Source organism: Geotrypetes seraphini, chromosome 11 (assembly GCF_902459505.1).
Source record: "Geotrypetes seraphini chromosome 11, aGeoSer1.1, whole genome shotgun sequence".
Lineage (NCBI taxonomy): Eukaryota > Metazoa > Chordata > Amphibia > Gymnophiona > Dermophiidae > Geotrypetes > Geotrypetes seraphini.
This window is the reverse complement of record NC_047094.1, coordinates 31,404,534-31,426,052: the sequence shown is the minus strand read 5'-3', so window position 1 is coordinate 31,426,052 and position 21,519 is coordinate 31,404,534. Positions and strand designations below refer to the sequence as shown.

The window sequence follows — 21,519 nt, the reverse complement described above, 5'->3', positions numbered from 1 at the left end:
CATGTTCTCCCTTTTAGAGGACTGTCATGGCGTCTGCGTGGTTTTTGAAAACATGGCGGTTGGTCCGGGTTTAGGAGCTTGGGGCTACATCATATTATAAAGCATATGGTTATATGGCTTTGTTGCTTTCTGATCACCCACCCATTTCTCCCCATCTCTCACCCACCCCTCACATCTATCTTTCCCCTCGAGACTATCATTGGACTGTTTTTATGATTCCCTTGGATATTCTGATACTGTCACCTTTTGCCCGTACTGTTCCGCTCTGAAGAAGGAGGTTTTTCACCTCTGAAAGCTAGTCATAAAAGTATTAAGGGCTTAGTAGAGCGTTATACCGTGGGACAGCAAGACAAAGGCGTCTGCGCTCATTCAATTCCTACGAGCGTCGGAGCATTTACCTCACCGGCCCGTGGTAAAAAGAGCTTTACTGCTGCTTGTTAAAAGGAGCCCTACGTTAGTCTAATAAAAAGGTGGCACCTTATTTTCCTTTTTTTTTTTTTTTAATTTATTAACTCTGGGAACACAGGACTACAAGTACCAGACTGCAACTGGGAGAAACCAGGACTGGATTACTTTGCGACTTGTCACAGAATGCCAGTTGGCAGCCTTTGCTCCAGCTCTCATGTGTCACAGATCAGGTCACATGGTCAGTCTGTTCTCTACATGCGTAACAAGAGGACCCATTGTTGGGAAATCAACTAGGATACAATAGGGCCGTTCATTTGCCCAGGATGGGATGAGCAGAGAGACCCTGTGTATGTTTCTGAGTTTAAAATGGCTCCATGTTTTATCGATTAAAAACAGCTGGGAACAGCTCCAAACCAAGCACAGAGTTTTCAAACAAATGCTCTTCAGAAAACGAAAACTTTTCTTCCAAAAAGACACCGTGCTTTGAAACATTTCTCTTGCTAAAGGTTAATTTGGTGGCTGATCAGACTTTATTTGCGTTTCCTCTCTCCCTGGGTAACAGTGCCTATCTCTTGGCCTCTTGCTAGATCCCTGGGAGTATGACCATAGATGGCATTCTTTTGTCTGAAACTAGCCAACTGTACCGCACAATGTTTTACACAGAATTTATTCTGTGTGTGGACTATATTTAACTTTCCTCTTCCTAGAAGGCTCATATTTTGCCTGTCTCTGACAATTAGGCTTTACAACAAATTTCCTGTTGCTGCATGCAGATGAGAGAGCTCAAGATCAAACAAATTGTAATTTCTGATTTGCAGGGTATGGTAACTCTTAGTAGGAGTTGACAGAATAAACAGGTGAGTATAAACCAACTTCATCCTCTGTGGACCCAGCTGAGTCAAGGATTTAAATACTAATGATAGGTCTTTAAATTTTGATGCTATTCTTTTCTGGAAGCCAGAATAGCTCCTGCCTTTTACAAAGCCCTTCTTCCTTTCCAGGATCTGTGGCTGGATCACACACTAGTGCAGGGGTAGGGCACTCCGGTCCTCGAGAGCCGTATTCCAGTCGTGGTTTCAGGATTTCCCCAATGAACATGCATTGAAAGCAGTGCATGCAAATAGATCTCATGCATATACATTGTGGAAATCCTGAAAACCCGACTAGAATACGGCTCTCGAGGACCGGAGTTCCCTACCCCTGCACTAGTGGATTTGAGGAGTGGTCTAGTGGTAGAACTGTTGCCTCTGCACCCTGAGGTTGTGGGATCCAATCCCAGAGCTGCTCCTGGTGACCCTTGGCAAGTCCTCCATTATCCCATTTGCAAAATAAGTGCCTGGATATATATATAAATTGCTTTGAATGTGTCACCACAAAAAGGCCTCACCGCCCTCTCTACAGTGGTGGTTCCCAATCCTGTCCTGGAGGACCACCAGGCCAGTCGGGTTTTCAGAATAGCCCTAATGAATATGCATGGAGCAGGTTTGCATGCCTGACACCTCCATTATATGCAGATCTCTTCCATGCATATTCGTTAGGGCTATCCTGAAAACCCGACTGGCCTGGTGCCCCTCCAGGACAGGGTTGGGAACCACTGCTCTACAGTATTATGAGGCTGATCTGCCAGGAACAGTGAAAGGTGTACTGAGAAGGATAAGTGGTGGAAAAAAATCAGTGGCTTCAGGAAGAGTTGGTTTCAGCACCTCCCCCTGCCCGTACACCCACAGCTGTGTGGTTTCTATGCTAACCCCTTGGGGCAATAAAAGGGAGAGGATAAGGAAGGGGGCCAGGTGGACTCTAATTCCTCCTTGTTTGCATCCACCCACGTCATAACCGCAACATTCTTTTGGCGTGCCTCTGGTTTGCTACCTGGCACTTCCAGCTCACTCTCCTTTGTAATACTTTGGTCCTGAAAGCATGTTCAGGATTTGACTGCTTTCGAGAATGCGTCTAATTTTGCACCCTGTTTTTCTATTTTTGGTGCCTTGTCTTCAACTTTTCTTCGGCTCTTGCCTAGACTATAGGCTCTGTGTAGAAAGGATCGTCTCATCCGGATATCGGTAAGCAGTGGTTGTGGAGCGGCACCTGAGCCTGTAAACCACATGGAGCTGGACAACATTTTGGTTTTTATTGTAACTCTATTCTTCAGACCTTTTGCTGAAATCTTGCCATAGGAGACGTGAACGTATGCAGCGGTTTCCAGGGAAAGAGATGCTCCGGGTGTGGGAGAGAAGTCAAAAGCATTACTTCTGGATCTTCTACTATGACTTTTGAGCTTCTCATCAGAAAGTATGTGGTGTTCAATAGTTGATAATAAGCAGTGGCGTAGTAAGGGGGGGTGCCTTCTTGCTCGGGGCGGCAAGGCCCCTCCTCCCCCCAGCCCCCTTCCCACTCTGCCCCTTGTCATGCGCGCCCCTTCCCCCATACTTTTTTAACTTTGGCGCAAGCAACCAACATGTTGCCCACGTCAGCTCTCTGACATCACTTCCGGGACCCACACCTAGGAAGTGACATCAGAGAGAGCGCTGAAGCCGATGTGGGCAGGAAGGGGTGCCACTCACCCTCGCTACGCCACTGATAACAGGGATTAGTTTAAGAGAAATCTAGTTATGTACCGCTACCAGTTGAGATACACGGGGGCAAATTTTTCCTCATCCCTGCAGGAACTCATTTTCCCATCCTGTCCTGGAGAGTTCGTTTCCTGTCCCTGCCTCATTCCTGTAAACTCTGTCTTTATCCGCACAAGCCTCAAACCCTTTAAAATCATAAGTAGCAACATTCTAGAGCTCAGATTGTGATGTCATAATGCCTCATTCCACCAATGCCTAAGCTTCGTCCTCACCTGCACAAGCCTCAAACGCTTTAAAATCATGAGTAGCAACATTCTATAGCTCAGATTGTGATGTCATAATGCCTCATTCCACCAATGCCTAAGCTTCGTCCTCACCTGCACAAGCCTCAAACGCTTTAAAATCATGAGTAGCAACATTCTAGAGCTCAGATTGTGATGTCATAATGTCTCATTCCACCAATGCCTAAGCTCCGTCCTCACCTGCACAAGCCTCAAACGCTTTAAAATCATGAGTAGCAACATTCTAGAGCTCAGATTGTGATGTCATAATGCCTCATTCCACCAATGCCTAAGCTCCGTCCTCATCTGCACAAGCCTCAAACACCTTAAAATCATAAGTGTTACGAGGCTTGTGCGGTTAAGGCAGAGCTTACAGGAATGGAGCAGGGTCAGCGACAAAACTCACGGGGAACGGGGTGGAGAAATTGAGTTCCTATGGGGACAGGGACAACTATGTCACCATGCCATTCTCTAATACACAGCACCCCTCCAGCCCTAGCATTGAATTGAATATTTAAAAAAATAACATTTTGACTTGCTGCTGGTGATCCACAATATCCCAGTCTGTCAGTTTTCACATACCATTTAATTTAGTAGAATCAAGGTTTTATTCTCTGGGGGCCAGTGCGTAGCAAAGGAAGTTTGCGCTCAGCATAGGAGTGCCCAGTATTGCTAAGCCACTGCCCCCCCCCCCCCCTCCCGCACTCTTCCTCCCTGGACCTCTTCAAATCTTTACCAGCAGTAAGCAGGCTCTTTTACAAGCTGCTCACACTAGCTGAACCCTCTCTCTAACGTCATTTCTTGGTCCTGCAAACCCTCTCTCTAACATCATTTCTTGGTCCTGCAAACCCTCTCTCTAACGTCATTTCTTGGTCCTGCAAACCCTCTCTCTAACGTCATTTCTTGGTCCTGCAAACCCTCTCTCTAACGTCATTTCTTGGTCCTGCAAACCCTCTCTCTAACGTCATTTCTTGGTCCTGCTATTGCAGTTTGATAGAAGGGGGTGTAAGGTGGTGTAATAGATGATACACCAACCCCCTCTTTTACTAAGGTGCGCTAACCGATTAGCGAGCGCTAAATGCTAATGCGTGCATGTTAATCTATAGATGCGTTAGCGTTTAGCACATGCCAAATCAATTAGCGCACGCTAATCGGTTAGCGCACCTTAGTAAAAGAAGGCCTAAGTTTCCATTCTCATATTTCCAAGGTGGTATCCTCTTCATTTTATGCTCTTCGTCAAATTCGATCCATTCGTTTATTTCTCCAACAAAGCTCTCTTCGCATTTTTATACATTCTCTGGTACTGTCCAAGCTTGACTACTGTAATTCCATCCTTATTGGTCTACTGAAATATCAATTGCACCAGTTACAATTAGTTCAAAACACTGCAGTTAGATTATTTCACTGTCGTCCCAAATTTGATCAAATTACACCACTCTTGAAAGCTGAGCATATTCTTCCTGTCTCTCATCACATCCCTTTTAAGTATAACATTCTGTCTCATCAAATATTATTGAGTGGTCTTCCTTCTTTCTTATTCAGTTTCTTGGTTCAATACTCTCCGCAAAGAACTCTTCGATCATCTCAACAGTTATTGCTCGTTCCTTCATTCCGACAATTATTCCTTGACGTTCATAGGAACTCTTCCTTCTCTGTTATGGCTCCTACTCTCTGGAATTCTCTTCCTTACTATCTCCATACTGAAAGTTCATTCTTGATATTTAAGATGCAATTAAAGGCATATTATTTCTCTCTGGATGTGACGTCAGAGGGAGTGATGAAGCTGACCCGAACAGCTGGTAGGAAAGCTTGCTCACTGCTGGTGAAGATTTGAAGATATGGGTGGGGGGAGGGTAATACATTTCAGAGACTTCTTCCATTGCCAGGCTGGGGGATGGCGAAGAGCTGACAGCATCAAACCATGAAGGCACCTGGGGCGATCCACCCCACCCCTTATTATACCACTGATGAGGGCAATTCTATAACTGGGTGCCACAATTTAGGTGACACACACTGATTTTGCTAGTTCTATAACAGAATCTAGGCACCAAGATTCTGTTATACAATACTGACGTAAATCAGTACACCTACATTTTAGATTTTTATTTATTTAAAAATGTATATACCACATACGGTAAAACCATTGTTCTTCTTTGTATTTGTTCGCTGGTTGTATGTTCTCTGTTGCAACTGCTAATAACCATATATTTTTTTTTTAAAACCAAACTATGCAGTTCACATATTGGTTACACACGTGATATACTGATCGCCCTTTAGTTGCATAAATATGAACAAACAATAGGCAAACATCTTATCAATAAAACATTTAGCAATAAAACTGTAAAAAGTTAAAAGCCAGATATTCATTGGTACTATATCATACAGGAAGAATAAAAGCGGGTGAACTTTATAAAATAGCATTAACAAAGAGCTGTGTTTTCAACATTTTCTTAAAATTGATCTATCCGACACAAAAACGCAGCATGCCTGGCAGAGCATTCCAAAGTTTGACGCCCGCTACTGACATCATTGATGCTCCAATTTTAACATCATAAGCAATAAGCAATGCCTCTGCTGGGTCAGACCTAAGGTCCATCGTGCCTAGCAGTTCGCTCACGCGGCGGCCCAACAGGTCCAGGACCTGTGTAGTAATCCTCTAACTATACCCCTCTATCCCTTTTTCCAGCAGGAAATTGTCCAATCCTTTCTTGAACCCCAGAACCGTGCTCTGCCCTATTACGCCCTCTGGAAGCGCATTCCAGGTGTCCACCACACGCTGGGTAAAGAAAAACTTCCTAGCATTCGTTTTGAATCTATCCCCTTTCAACTTTTCCGAATGCCCTCTTGTTCTTTTATGTTCTGAAAGTTTGAAAAATCTGTCCCTCTCTACTCTCTCTATGCCCTTCATGATCTTGTAGGTCTCTATCATGTCTCCTCTGAGTCTCCGCTTTTCAGAGGAGACATGATAGAGACCTACAAGATCATCCTCCCCTCTAAAGTCAATTTCATACTGTTGTCAGACCTTAGATTTCTTTTCAGTTGATAAATTTCAAACAGCTCTTTTAGTACCCTTGAAGCAATGTGGTACAGTAGCTGATGGATAATTGCAATGATCTTAAAATGTACTTTTTGCTGAATAGGCAGCCAATGTAACTGTTTCAATATAGGAGATATATGCGAGCTCCTAGGAACCCCTGTGATCAGTCTAGCAGCCAAATTTAACAGCATCTGCAGTGCCTTCAATTTCCCTTTAGCAACTCCCAGGTACAGTGAGTTACAATAATCTACTCTACTCAATATCAAAGCTTGAGCCACACTACGAAAATCAGACGCTGGTAATAATGGTTTTAGTCAATAAAGTAGCTGCATTTGCATATAGCCTACCCTAATCGTTTTCAAAATTTGCTTTCCCATCATCAAACAGCTATCCAAGCACCCCCCCCCCCCCCCCAAGATGGTCATCTCCTGGGACCTGGACAAGCTGGAAGACTGGGCAAACAAATGGCAAATGAGCTTTAACGTGGAAAAATGCAAGGTCATGCATATAGGGAAAAAGAACCCGTTGTTCAACTACAAATTGGGGGGGGCAATGTTGGGAGACAGCAGTCTTGAGAGAGACTTGGGTGTGCTGGTGGATGCATCACTGAAGCCATCTGCACAGTGCGCAGCAGCCTCGAAAAAAGCCAACAGAATGCTGGGCATCATAAAGAGGGGCATAACAACCAGGACGCGGGAAGTCATCATGCCATTGTATCGAGCGATGGTGCGTCCACATCTGGAATACTGCGTTCAATATTGGTCGCCGTACCTCAAGAAGGACATGGCGGTACTTGAGAGAGTCCAAAGGAGAGCAACGAAGCTGGTAAGAGGGCTGGAACACTGCCCATACGCCGAGAGGTTGGATAGGCTGGGGCTCTTCTCTCTGGAAAAAAGGAGGCTCAGGGGAGATATGATAGAGACCTTCAAGATCATGAGGGGCATAGAGAGGGTGGATAGGGACAGATTCTTCAGGCTGAAGGGGTCAACAGGCACGAGGGGGCATTCGGAGAAACTGAAGGGAGATAGGTTCAGAACAAATGCAAGGAAGTTTTTTTTCACCCAAAGGGTCGTGGACACTTGGAATGCGCTACCGGAGGAAGTGATCAGGCAGAGTACGGTACAAGGATTTAAATAGGGATTGGACGGATTCCTGAGGGATAGGGGGATCGTGGGATACTGAGAGAGGTGCTGAGATGTAACACAGGTATAGAAAGCTAACCAGGTAATAAGTATAGAAATCCAACCAGGTCGTGCATGTGCAAGACCGGAGGGTTAGGACTTCGATGGGAAGATAGGACTCAATGGGAAACCAAGGTGGCAAGGGGGCCCCTTCTGGTGACTCAGACAGGCCGTGACCTGTTCGGGCCGCCGCGGGAGCGGACTGCTGGGCGGGATGGACCTATGGTCTGACCCGGCGGAGGCACTGCTTATGTTCTTATGTTCCTTTTTCACTGGCAATTTCTCCCCCATCCCACCCACATTCTCTATATCAAAGTTGTCTCTTTGACCTTTCACTACCATTACCTCTGTTTTATTAATGTTTAATTTCAAGACATGTTCATCCATCCAATCCACCCTTATTTATGTCATGTCAATAGCAGGCCTAAATATGGTAATTTAGCACATAACTTAGTGTTCTGTAAGTTTTGCACGTAAATGTTGGTCCCGCCGTTGCCCCACCTATGTTCAACTTTTCTAGGCTCTTGCCTAGACTATAGGCTCTGTGAAGAAAGGATCGTCTCATCTGGATATCGGCAAGCAGTGGTTGTGGAGTGGCACCTGAGCCTGTAAAACACGTGGAGCTGGAATACATTTACCCACTCAGCGAGTTGTGTGGGTCATTTATAGAATTACTCTGAGAGCTAGATTTTATATAAGATGCCTAAAGTTAAGTCATCTAGATTGGCATACCTAGCCAATCTAGGTACCTAACTCACCCCCCCCCCCCACATACAAAATTGTAGCATGGTTTTTAGCGCCGGTCGTGGCGGTAACATCTCCAATGCTTATTGGAATTCTATGAGCATCAGCGTTGTTACGGCCACGACCGGGGCTAAAAACCAGGCTACAGTTTTGTAAAAAAGGGGGGGGGGGGAGGTTAATTATTTAAAAAGCTTAATTGTCGCCAACAACAAGCAATTAGCATCTCATAATTAGCTTAAATTAAAATTAATTGGATGGTAGGCACCTACCAGAAAGTAGGCGTGATCAGGGGGGTGGATCATGGGTGTGTTTAGCATGTAGGCGCCTGTTTTGGATTTAGGTGTTGGTATTTAGGCCAAGAAAATGTGTCTAAGGTTAGGGTGCCTAAAGGTGCCTAAATCCATTGTAGACACTGCTAGGAACAATTCTTAAGACTGACATGAACTAAGTGCTGTGTTCCTCAATGCCTATAGGTTAGGCGCTATTTATAGAACTGGGTCCGAGTGCTCAACTAGTGCGTATGTTCTATTTCCGATGGTTAAGATCTTCTAAAGATAACATCAAAAGTAGAGCTGTAAAAAAATCCCCAATTTCAAATAATCACATCTACAATAGAAAAATGTCAAAAAAAAACTGTGAACTTAGCACTATACGTCCTGGTTGTGGATTTATGTATAAGGAGGGGAAAAAGATTTCCTAAAGAACCCAGACATGGAGTAAAGGGACAAGTATGTTATTTGTAGTAGCTGAAAGGCTTTAAAACACTCCTTTTGTCCACTCAAGAACCAATAACCCAATGACTCTCCTTCATTAGTGTAGTCATAATCATTAACCAACAGTAAAAAGAAGACACAGAGGATTTCCTTGCATCTTCGGCACATTGATGCTTTCGTGCTCTCGTTTGGCTTTCTTTTTCATCCTCCTACAAAATTCCCACAGCATCTCATGACCTATTTCCTGGAAAGTCAAAACAGACTTTTCAGTGATTTCAGCCCATCTGCAGCAAACAGAGTGCTCACTGGTCTCTGTAAGGAAGTGTTAGTACTTACAATAAAAGATGCTGGCAAATAGGACCATTTGGGTCCGTCCAGTCTGTTGCCAGACCCTATTCAATTTCTTGTCTTCTCTTCCCCTCCCTAGTGCAGCTAGTAAGGTCCCTTATAGTCTTTCCTAATAAGTTTAATTGCTGTTACTGTTTTGGATCCTACCACCACTTCTGGAAGTCTATTCTTAGTTCAAAGATTTTATATAAAATACAACAAAATACACTAATGAGAAATAAGACATGTCACAACCAACCGTAAATGTAAGAAAAGACAATTATCAGGAGATACAGTATTCTAGAGGTAATACAATCAGTTGGGTAATGTCTATCCAATAAGAACAGTAGAGACCCAGCACGAATCTCAACAGAGAAGACTGAGCGCAATAGAATGGCTTGCAAATGTTCCAGTCAAGCCCCGTAGGGGGTATCCCTTACATGCGTTCTTCGTTCATCGTAGATGAGTTCTGAATCTCATCGGTCTAGTGTGCAGTACAGATTAACAGGACTCCATATATTTTTTTAAATTAAATTAAATTAAATTTATTTATTAAGGGCTCCTTTTATAAGGTGCGCCAGCGTTTTTAGCGCACGCTAACCCCACGCTACGCAGCTAGAACTAACGCCAGCCCAACGCTGGCATTAGCATCTAGCGCACGCGGCATTGTAACGCGCGCTGGGCCGTGCGTTAAAGCCCTAACGCAGCTTAGTAAAAGGAGCCCTAAGTTTCAAATTTCCCAAGCATAAAAAAAATCTTGTACAGACCATGAATTCACAAATAAAAGTAATAGTAGAAATCACAATTAAACTTATAAGAAATAATGAAAGCAAGAAATAGTCTATATAACTATTTAGATACAAATTAAATACAAATGAATCTCACTCAAGTCCTCAAAAATGGATCCAAGAATGATTGAGTAATATTTAAACTGCGATTATGTTAATAAAGAAAAAACTGTCCTTTGCTAGATGAGGAGCAAATATATCTAGTCCTGAGTTGTTGGTTCCTTCATTTTCCGGTCGCTTTTGAGATAAAAATTTCATCAGCTGACTCAGATTTTAAAAAAACCCCATATTTTAATGACTGGTACCTAACAATACATTTGCATGGATAACGGAAGAAAAGGACTCCATATTTTAAGGTAATTATGGACGGAGTTATGCTTTTCCGCTATAACACTTTCGTATTTAGTAGTTAAGCACAGTGTGTTCCACCAAGAGACGTAATCCACTATAGATAAATCCTTCCAGCAATGTAAAATGTTCTTAAGAGCCAGAAATAGCAGTATGTTATGAAGCCTCGAGTTGTGTTCAGACAGGTGTTTTGAGAGACCACAATGTCCTACAGTAATAATCTTCGTTTGTAAAGGCTCTTGGAAATGCAGGACACAAGAGATAGTCTGGAGAGCTCATCATTCATTTCAGAAGTGTCTTCCTTCGTTTCGTTGCTAATCTCGCGAAGGGCCCTCAGCTCCTCGAGTATTTCTGCATTGCCGACAGCGGGAGAGATGTTTTAGAGGGAGATCGTGCGTCCAGCTTAAGTCGTTTACCCGCTTTATTTGAAGCCATACTTACGTAAAATTTGTATGATAGGAAAGCCGTGAAGTTTAGCTCTTTGTAGGGCAAAATTGGAAGTCTCAGAGAGAGATAATTCGACTCTGTTGATTTGTGCTGTCTGTAGGAAGAGCTAAGAACATAGGAATTGCCGCTGCTGGGTCAGACCAGTGGTCCATCGTGCCCAGCCATCCGCTCACGCGGCGGCCCTCTGGTCAAAGACCAGCGTCCAAACTGTGCAATTATGCTGCCATTCTCTTCAGGCACTCTAGCGCCCCCCCCCCCCCTCTCAGGCAAATTATTTTCCCATGGTCTGTTGTACCCTCTACTACACCTGGTACTAATCATTTTCTAATCTAGGCAACGTGAGATCAATATTCAGCCATACAGTCGATGTATAATTTGAAATGTTTAACTTAGGGCTCCTTTTACTAAGGTGGGCTAGCATTTTTAGCGCACGCAGGAAATTACCTCGTGCTACACCGCACGCTATGGTTCTAGAACTAACGCCAGCTCAATGCTGGCGTTAAGGTCTAGCGCACGCGGTAATGTACCGCGCGCTATTCCGCACGTTAAAGCCCTAACGCGGCTTAGTAAAAAGAGCCCTTAGTTTCAAATTATTAGGGGCACTATCTAAGTAGGAAGTGCCGATGAATAGATATATTTATCTATCTATTTCGTGTCCTATCCTGTCCTCCCCTAAGACCTCAGAATGGGCTACAGGCTAACATCCTCTATAATAAAACCCTAAGCATGCACGCGCACTTACAACTTCGTGTTCCCTGCCGCCGTGGTGTCTGACTCTGTGGCTGTGTTCGATTCAGCTGCCTCTCCTATGTTACTGCGTCTCGCGAGCAGGGACCGGCAAATCCTTTGCAACACCGGTGGCGCGAGAGCAGCGTTTGGAGTTTTTACCACCCTGAAGGCTAGCGGAGCTTCTTTTAATCAGACAGGATGATAGCTGCCCTGCTTCTGGCCTATTAGTTCATGGAATTAAAGGATGAGTGAGCGAAGGAAGAAGCACAGCGCCGTCGGGCAAAGCAAGATCTTACTGCGAGGTTATCAGAGCAGGGCATAATGTGTGTGTTTAGCCTGGTGTGTGTGAGTCGGGAAAATTGGGGATGGAATAAAAGCAATTGTTTCAGTATAGGGTAAGAACGGAATGGACTGTGTGCGACATGCGGCGGCTTGCGGCAGAAAGAAGTGGAGGGGGAGAGGGAAAAGGGGCTGCTTTGGGGGGAAGGGGTGTGCTGGGGGGCAGACAGCAATCTTGGTTTGCTCGGGGGGGGGGGGGGGGACAGAGAGAGATAGGTAGGAGGCCAGGGAGAGAGACAGAGAGACAGACAGAAAGAAGTGTAGGGAGAGAGGGAAAAAGGGCTGCTTTGGGGGGAGGGGTGTGCTTGGGGGCAGGCAGCAATCTTGGTTTGCTTGGGAGGCCAGAGAGAGATAGATATGGGGCCAGGGAGAGAGCCAGACAGAAAGAAAGACAGACAAACAGAAAGCGGCCAAGGAGAGAGAGAGAGAGAGAGAGAGAGAGACAGAAAGAAAGAAAGACAGACAGACAACGGCTAAGGAGTCTGAGAGACAGACAGAAAGAAAGACAGACAGACAGACACATCTATTCTAGCACCCGTTAATGTACAGGGCTTAAAAACTAGTGCATAATATACAGTTAACAGGTTACAATGTACAATAGTTACAGTACATGTATTTTCCAGTATATATTTTTATTCTAACTCAACATATATTAGGGATCTAATACCAATATACAGCATACCCCCGTGAATTTACGATTCGCAAATCGCGGACTCAGTCATTTGCGGTATTTTCTGACCCCCTCTTCCGGGAACTAAAGTCAGGCTACACCAATCAGGAGATGCTTTGACACACCAGATAGCATGTCAAAGCAGCTCCTGATTGGTGTAGCTTGACTTTAGTTCCCGTAAAAGGCGGTGAGAAAATACTAAGAACGATCCCGCATGACATCAGCCTTTTTTTTTTTTTCGGCACCCGTCACCGCCCCTGCAGCCCTCTCCCACCTCCGATCCGCTCCTAAACCGCATTTGCAGTTTTTCAAATCCTGGAACGGAACGCCACGCCTGTGAATTTTGGGAGAGTACTGTACATAATATACAGTTTACAGGTTGCAATAGTTTTAGTGAAAGGTTTTTCAATACAAGTTTTTGTCCTAACCTGACACAAAACTAAGGATCTAAAACCAATAAACATAATATAGAGTTTACAGGTTAAATTTGTCAGCTATAGTGCATGATTTTTCAAAACAAGTTTTTATCTTAACCTGACACATACCGAGGATCTTGTATCAATATACATTTCTTTGTAATCTATCGGTCGTGGGCAGGGGAGTTAGGTGAAGAGGTATGTTTTTATTGTTTTCCTAAAGTTGAGGAGTCCTTCAAGGGATATAATCTGTGGGTACACAGAATTTGGAATGCCCAAATAAGATGTTTCATGTTATACCTGCTGTTTGGGCAGCTTCCCCCCACCTTAGATATTTTGGCTGCTTAACAGCTGATTAATGCCACATAGGTATATACATTATTGGGACATTTCTATAAGTGGGTGCCTCCATTTAGGCTCCATGTTTCCGCAGGGTGAGACCCTATTCTATAATGGCATCTGGGCCTCCAGACAACTGCGTACATCTTAAAAGAGATATGAAATCACTGAATTGGACTTACGTGCACAGAATGGACTGATCTTCGCGATCTGCAATTTAAAAAAAATACATTCAGAGGGTTAGAAAGACAGGAAAAAAGGCACAGGGGTCATGTGTCATGGCTAGAAATCTGCACAATACCATCAGCATTTCAAGAAATGGGTTACGTGGCAGGTGTTTCACCAGCCACTAATGTTTCTAACAGTGGCTAAATCAAGTACTTAGCTAGATCCCAAGTAGTAAAACAGATTTTATGCTGCTTATCCTAGGAATAAGCATTGGATTTTCCCAAGCCATCTCAATAATGGTCTATGGACTTCTCGTTTAGGAAATTATGCAAGCCTTTTTTAAACCCCGCTAAGCTAACTGATTTCACCACATTCTCTGGCAACAAATTCCAGAGTTTAATTACACGTTGTGTGAAGAAATCTGATCTGAAGAAGGATTACCTTCAAAAACTCATCATAAAATGCATTGAGTTAGTCAAATATGAAAGGTATTACCTTATTTCTTTGTTTATTTCTATATTTTACCTTGGAAAGTGGACTAACACGGCCACCACATCATTATCTTTTAGGCAAATCTGCTAAGACTTGTGTACCCTCTCATAAATTTCTTTCCATGGTGCCAGCATCTAAATACTATGTTTATTCTCACACATACTACAAAACAAAATTATTTCCTAAAAACATTGTATTTTCTTTAAAAAAGATCTAAAAAGTAGGATACTTTATCTCTTTTTGATGCATGTTTGTATCCAGGCTTGCCACACAACACAGAGCTTAGCCAAGATAAAAATGGAACATTATAGCTGCTTTTGGGTTCTAGGTACTCCAAATGCTCAGGACATAATGAAACTATGACACAACTAACTGTGAAGCCTAATAAATCTGATTTTTAGACCAACTGTTGAATGAACTTAGATTTTCCCAAGCACATGACTTCTAAGATAAGGTAGTTAACTGTCCTGAATCTAGGGATACAAACCCTTAGCTTGACTAATACAAGAATTCAAATTTTCTTTTCTGCCTTTTGAAAAAACAAAATTCCCCTGATGTAATATAATTTAGATTTGTGGAGGGCCATTTTTGAAATTGACATCTAAGTCCGATTCGGACATTTCCCGTTAAACGTCCAAAGTCAGAAACACAGAAACATCTATCACCAAAGATGTTGCTCAAGTTACAGCCTGTCTTTCTGTGCAGACAGAGGGAGTGGCTCTGTGTGCAAGCTGTCTTAAGTTTGAATCCCTCATGGAAGAAGTAAAGGAACTGAGAGAGGAGGTGGCAAGACTTGGAAGCATCTGTGAGAATGAGAGGTACATTGATGAAATGTTTCATGAGGCATCAAAGATTTCCAGCAGTGGGGAAGAAGAGGATGTGCTGAGGGAGGACAGCTGGAACAAGATTACGGGACCCCTGCAGGATTGATACTGTAACACCACCTGCCCTTGAACTGAAGAACCAGTTTGCAACTCTGGAAGTGGAGGAGATGGGAGCATCCCAGGGAGAGAAAGGGCCAAAGCTTGAAATCCCCAAAGTTGCTGGATCCGTGACAACTAGGAGGCATAAGGTAGTGGTGGTTTCCTTCTGAGAGGTACAGAGGCATCCATCTGCAGACCAGATATGATGTCCCAGGAGGTGTGCTGGCTGCCTGGTGCCAAAATCCAAGATGTTACAGAGAACTTGCTGAGAATTATCAAGCTTAATGACTATTATCCAATGCTGCTCATCAACGCTGGAACTAATAATATTGCTAGGTACTCCTCTGAACGTGGCTCTGGGAGAGGTGATGCAGTGAGTTGTGTAGGTGGTATTCTTGTCAATCTTCCCTGTCGAGCGCAAAAGCCCGGGCAGAGAAGATCGCAACCTGGAGATGAATGCGTGGCTACGTGGATGGTGTCGTTGAGAGCATTTCAGCTTCCTGGACCATGGGATGATTTTCCAACGGCTGCTGAGCAGGGATGGTATGCATCTATCAAAGAAGGGAAGAAATGTCTTCGGCAGCAGATTGGCTAACCTACTAAAGAGGGTTTTAGACTAAAATCATTGGGGAAGGGTGACCAAAGTCCCCAAGTAAGTATAAGCCCTCAGATAAGTGAATCACTAAAAATCGCTATATAAGTGGGAAAAGGGGCAATGGCTGGAAAGCGCTTTATACTAATTGTCGAAGCATGGGAAACAATCTAATCTAATCTTCCATTTGTGAGTCGCACATACCTATACAGGCTCAAGGCGACAGATCAAAGAAGAAGGGGAAAGAAGGAGGGGAAGAGGACATGGAGAGATAAGAGGAGGGTCTTAGACATAAGGGATGCTATACAGAAACTGAGATAGTTAGTTGTCAAAAAGGTGAGTCTTCAGGTTTTTTCTGAATGTAGGTTCTGGATCTAGAGGCTGTGATGGGAGAGGCTAAGTTGGCTTTAGTGGCAATCACAGAGATGTGGTTCACAGAGAACCATGTCTGGGATTTGGTTATATAATCTGTTCAGGAAAGAGGGGGGGAGTGGCATTGTAAGTTAAAGATCATATTAATGCCACACAATTGCAGGATCTGCACGGTAAGGAAGAGCCACTGTGGCTACATCTGGAAAGAGGGAATGGAAAAATGTATTTACATTGGTGTAATATATAGGCCTCCTTCACAGACAAAGGAAGGGTAAGAGATTTAATAACAGACATTCAGAATATACAGGAGTTGTAAAAGGGGAAGTATTACTAATAGGTGATTTTAACATGCCAGATGTTGATTGGAGTATCCTATTGTGAGGTCTTCTAGAAGTAGGAGAACTATTCCAGCATCTGGCATCCAGTGATCACCGTATGGTATGGTTTAATATTAAGACAGGTGTAGAGAGGGCTCATCCAAAAGTAAAGGCTTTAGACTTTTTAAAAAACTGAACTTTGTTCAGATGGTGGACTATGTCAAGGAATTGTCTGGATGGGAACATCTGGAAGAAGTATGAAAGCAGTGGGCAAGACTGATAGGAGCTATTGTAAGGGCAACAAACCATTTTGTAAGGAAAGTCAGTAAAAGTAAGAGGAAAAGAAGGCCACTTTGATTCTCAAAAGTAATACCTGAAAAGGTATGGAAAAAAGAGCAGTGGCTTCCCCCATGTCATAAGAACTGCCATCTCCGGATCAGAACCATGGTCCATCGAGTCCATATCATAAACTACATAAGATCGCAGAAAGAGGAAGACAGACTAAAATATCTGGAAAAGTTAAGAGAGACTGGTCAAACAGTCAGGAAAGCAAAGCTGCAATGGAAAAAAATAGCTGATATGGTAAAATGGAGGGACAAGACATTTTTTTAGATATATTAGTGATAGGAAGAAGCGCAAAAGTGGTATTGTGAGACTCAAGAGTGATGGGGCTGGGTCCTCCCCTATATGGTTCACTAGCCCATCCACCAGGTTATTTAAGACACCTACGTGATGCTCAGTTATGCTTTCCTGTACCAAGTTCTACTGTTCTAGAGACAGGTATGTACTCTTTCATTAAGATCTATGGGGTGTGGGAGGGGTTAGTGAGCAGTGGGGGAGTGCATGTGTATGTGTGTGTGGGGGGGGGGGGTCATAACTTAATGTATCCAGTAGTCATCTGGTTAAGTTTGGGTCCCTTTGTGGCACTTAGACACTTGTAAAATAGGTCTAGTTCCAAATTGGAGTCCTTTTGAATTTGAGAGAAGTCGTATTTTTCAGATATTTGCTTTTCCTTGCTGCTAATATTAATAGTGGTTCAGCTTGTCAGCGTTTTGGTTTCCTGAAGCAGTACACAAAACGTGTTCACGTCGGAACCAAAGAACCATGTTATAGCTAAGTGCTTTTTTCCCCCCCCAAATTAAGCTTTATTGAAGTGATTTGAAGTTCCCAGTTTTTTATAATTTAAAAATTAAAAAAAAGCTAAAACGTGTGGCGGATATCAGCAATGATTGGGTGGTGAGGTGGTTGGGATTTTTCCCCATTGATTATTTTGGGGAGGGGATGTGTTATTTTTGTTCTCAAATTAGTACGCGTCAATATAAGTGCTGGGGTTTCTGTGCACTTTATTTTAAACAAAACTTTCATTTCTTTCACAGTTTCATATGACCTCCCCAGGGTCTACTTGTACTCTCCTTCTTAAAAGAATACAAAGCTCATTTCACTCCCCTTGTTTAAGTATTGGGACAACGCATTTAAGTAGAAATGCTCTCATTCCAGGCTTGTATCCTTTGATGATATTCAGAGATTTCATTGTTACCTCTTCCATCTGTTTGCAGCTCCTAGCACACCAGCTAATTCAGCTGGATCCCGAACATGGTCTAATGGTTCATTACACGGATACAGTCGGTTGGCAGCTTTACCATAAAAGGAGAAAACTGGAAACACGACCTTAGCTAGTTGCATCTTTACATTTATTACTGACTGTTGGAGACATTCCTACAGCTAATCTACTAAGGGACACAAGTTAAACTCAGACAGCGTGCCACATTTAACTATTTCAGGTGCCTCCATACAGCAGTAGGTAAATTTAAAGGGTTCTAAGCACCAAGGTCCCCCATCTACCTCTTTCCCCACAATGCATCACTAGGTTTAAAACATCTATTCACACGTAGGTTGTTGAAAGCACAGTTTGATTTTCCTGTCATCGCTGCACTGCTATAATTGAGCAGCATGAAAGGGCACTTGATATACCACTTATAGCCTAAGTGGTTTACATTCAGGTACTCAAGCATTTTTTTTCCTATCTGTCCCGGCGGGCTCACGCTCTATCTAACGTACCTGGGGCAATGGGGGATTAAGGGCTCCTTTTCCGAAGGTGCGCTAGGGCCTTAATGCGCGGAATAGCGCGCACTAAATGGCCCCGTGCGCTAGACGCTACTGCCTGCTTTTGAGCAGGCGGTAGATTTTCGGCTAGCGCGCGCTAATCCGGTGCGTGCGTTAAAAACGCTAGCGCACCTTTGTAAAAGGAGCCCTTAGTGATTTGCTCAGAGTCACAAGGAGCAGCGTGGGATCTGAACCTACAACCTCAGGGCGTCGAGGCTGTAGCATTGGCCACTGCGCTACACACCGCCCTCACGGCATGACCTGCTCAGTGTACGAAATACCCTGAGGTTTCCAGCGGTGAATTTCTGCCACGTCATGCCAGATCGCTAACTTTTGAACTTGCTTCCTTTTCCCCTTACGTAGCTGGAATGGAAGACGGAAACCCTGTTGATTCTAACCCGACACTTAAGAAAAAAAAGAACGAAAGGAAGGAAATTACCACTAGGACTATCCTAGATCCTTTCCTAAGCTTGTGTAAAAGGGTGCGTCTGTATCAGGCCCTGATTCGCGGCTTTCTTGCGTCTACCGACTCTCCACTTCGGATGGCAGGGAAACCCCCTCCACCCCCTCCCCAAAAGCGGCCAACTTGGAAAGGGAAAAGGTGACAGCTGGAGATGTCAGGATGGTGGGGGCTTCAAACCCCCCCCCCAAAAAAAAAAAAAAATGGTCTAAGGTCCTGACCGAATAATGTCACTGAAATGGTTAGTCTAAAAAGCGAAATGAGAAAACCCAAATTATTAGGAAGACATAGCACTTTCGATCCACTACAGGCTGATTCCCATTGAACTGAAGACACAAAGGAGCTGAAGGAAATGGATTAGTATATTAAAAAAAGAAAAGAAAACGCTTTGGGCTAAGCTGGGGCTAATTAGTTGTTGGAGGTCAACCGCATTTGGCCTCCTTATCCACACACAAAAACAGACGTCAATAGCAGCCAGCTCTGAACAGAAGGGCCAAATCCAGCCAAAAATCCATTTAGCCACCCTTCCCCTTTGTCTGCAAGTATCCCCAGAGCGTGAGGCCGCACTCTCTGCCAAATTATTTGCTGTGGTTTTTTGGGGGGCTATTCACAGCCTATAAAAAAAAGCAGCTCATTCCTTATTTGTTTCAAGTTTTCAAGTTTCAAGTTTAATAAAATTTTGATTTGATCGCAAAATCTTACTTCAATGCGATTTACAAAGAATGTTACAAATTAGGGTGACATAAATACGAATAACATTTTACTTAGGCAATAATTTACACAACTATATACCAACCAAACACAAGGAAAAAAATAAAATGGATTAAATTCAATTTATAAAGTAAATCAAACAGGGTAGTATTTTGAAACAAAAGGATGGGTAAAAGATTACCTGCTCGATTTTACTTATAGCTCTTTCTAAAGAAAAGAAAGTCTTGGGGGAGTTTAAAATGCATAAAGCTTAGTTAAAAGCTTCCTTAAAAAGCCAACTTTTTTAATAGGTTTTTTAATTTACTAAGTAATTTTTCATCCCTTATATTAGCTGGGAGGGAATTCCAGATTTGAGGGGCTGTGGCAGAAAAGATACAGAAGCACTGGATTAAAACTTTGGAATTTAATTACACAAGTTCCCAATGCCTGGTCAGAATATTACTGTATCAATACCACCCAATACTCAACTGGCAGCTGAAGCAGGGAGCAGGACCACAGAGGACAAATGCAAATAGGGCTGGAGGGTGGCACATTTGTCTAATCCAAATTCTGTCCAGAATTCAGCTGCACGGCTCATATTCCGGGAGAGCTGCTTTACTCGCATGATATTTTCCACCTTATAGGCCCCTCGTCTACCAGAGGGCATCCGCTGAAAATCAGGGGAGGTAAATTTCATGGTGATTCCAGAAAGTATTTCTTCACCGAAAGAGTGGTCGATCAATGGAACGAACTCCCTCTGCAGGTGATCGAGGCCAACAGCGTGTCAGAATTTAAGAGAGAATGGGATATTCACGTGGGGTCTCTAAGGGTGTAAAGCCAGGGGGGAGGGGGGGCGTGGGTCATCAGAGTGGGCAGACTTGATGGGCTATGGCCCTTTTCTGCCGTCATCTTCTATGTTTCTATGTTACCCCTCAACTAAACTCACTTCACTGGCTTCCCATCCATTTCAGACTACAATTCAAACTCCTCTTACCGACCTACACATGCACTCACTCAGCAGCCCCTCACTATCTCTTCACTTGTCTTCCCCTATGTTCCCCGCCCCCGTAAGCTCCACTCAGCTGGTAAGTCCCTCCTTTCGGTGCCCTTCTCTTCAGCTGCCAGCTCCAGACTCTGTCCCTTCTGCCTTGCTGCATCATATGCTTGGAACAAATTGCCCGAATCCCTACGGCGGGCTCCATCTCTGGCAGTGTCGAAGGCCCAGTTAAAAGCCCACATCTCGCCTTGGGTTCTGCATCCCCTACCTCATGTCTGTCCCAGGTATATTGCAAGCTCTTCCAAGCATGGATCATCTATAAGTGTCAAAATATACTGCGCTGCGTACGCCTTTCAGAGCTTTATAAGTGATAAAGAGCCGTAGTAGCAGCAAATTCCATGTCAATATATTTACTGGCACAGTGGTTAAAGCTACAGCCTCAGCACCCTGGGATTGTGGGTTCAAACCCACGCTGCTCCTTGTGACCCTGGGCAAGTCACTTAATCCCCCCATTGCCCCACGTACATTAGATAGATTGTGAACCCACTGGGACAGACAGGGAAAAAGGCTTGAGTACCCAAACAAATTCATGTAAACCATTCTGAGCTCCCCTGGGAGAATGGTATAGAAAATCAAATAGGTAAATAATGTGAAAAGTTTCAGCCTCTGATAACCAGAGCTGGTATTGTGACATCACAATGCCTCATTCCACCAATGCCTAAGAGCCAACTTCATCAGTGATGTCACAATGGCTTAATTGTCCTGTACTCATCTCACTTTTGCTACATGTTGATTTCTAGAGTGGTGCAGTGGTTAAAGCTCCAGCCTCAGCACCCTGGGGTTGTGGGTTCAAACCCATGCTGCTACTTGTGACCCTGGGCAAGTCACTTAATCCCCCCCATTGCCCCAGGTACGTTAGATAGATTGTGAGCCCGCCGGGACAGAGAGGGAAAACTGCTTGAGTACCTGAATAAATGCACGTAAACCGTTCTGAGCTCCCTTGGGAGAACGGTATAGAAAATTAAATAAATTTGGTTCATAGTCAGTGGCGCGCAAGACGCCAGCGCG

The 21,519-nt window shown here is 43.8% G+C and overlaps 1 protein-coding gene across 2 annotated transcripts in view; it reads right to left on the bottom strand.

The window, feature by feature from the left end:
* Positions 1-21,519, bottom strand: part of MYH11 (myosin heavy chain 11) — a 211,926-nt gene that overhangs the window by 123,633 nt on the left and 66,774 nt on the right. For both annotated transcript variants that reach the window (XM_033915087.1, XM_033915089.1), the window contains exon 4: positions 13,520-13,547. In XM_033915087.1, coding sequence (XP_033770978.1) covers positions 13,520-13,547 — 28 coding nt within the window. The remainder of the gene's footprint in view (positions 1-13,519; positions 13,548-21,519) is intronic.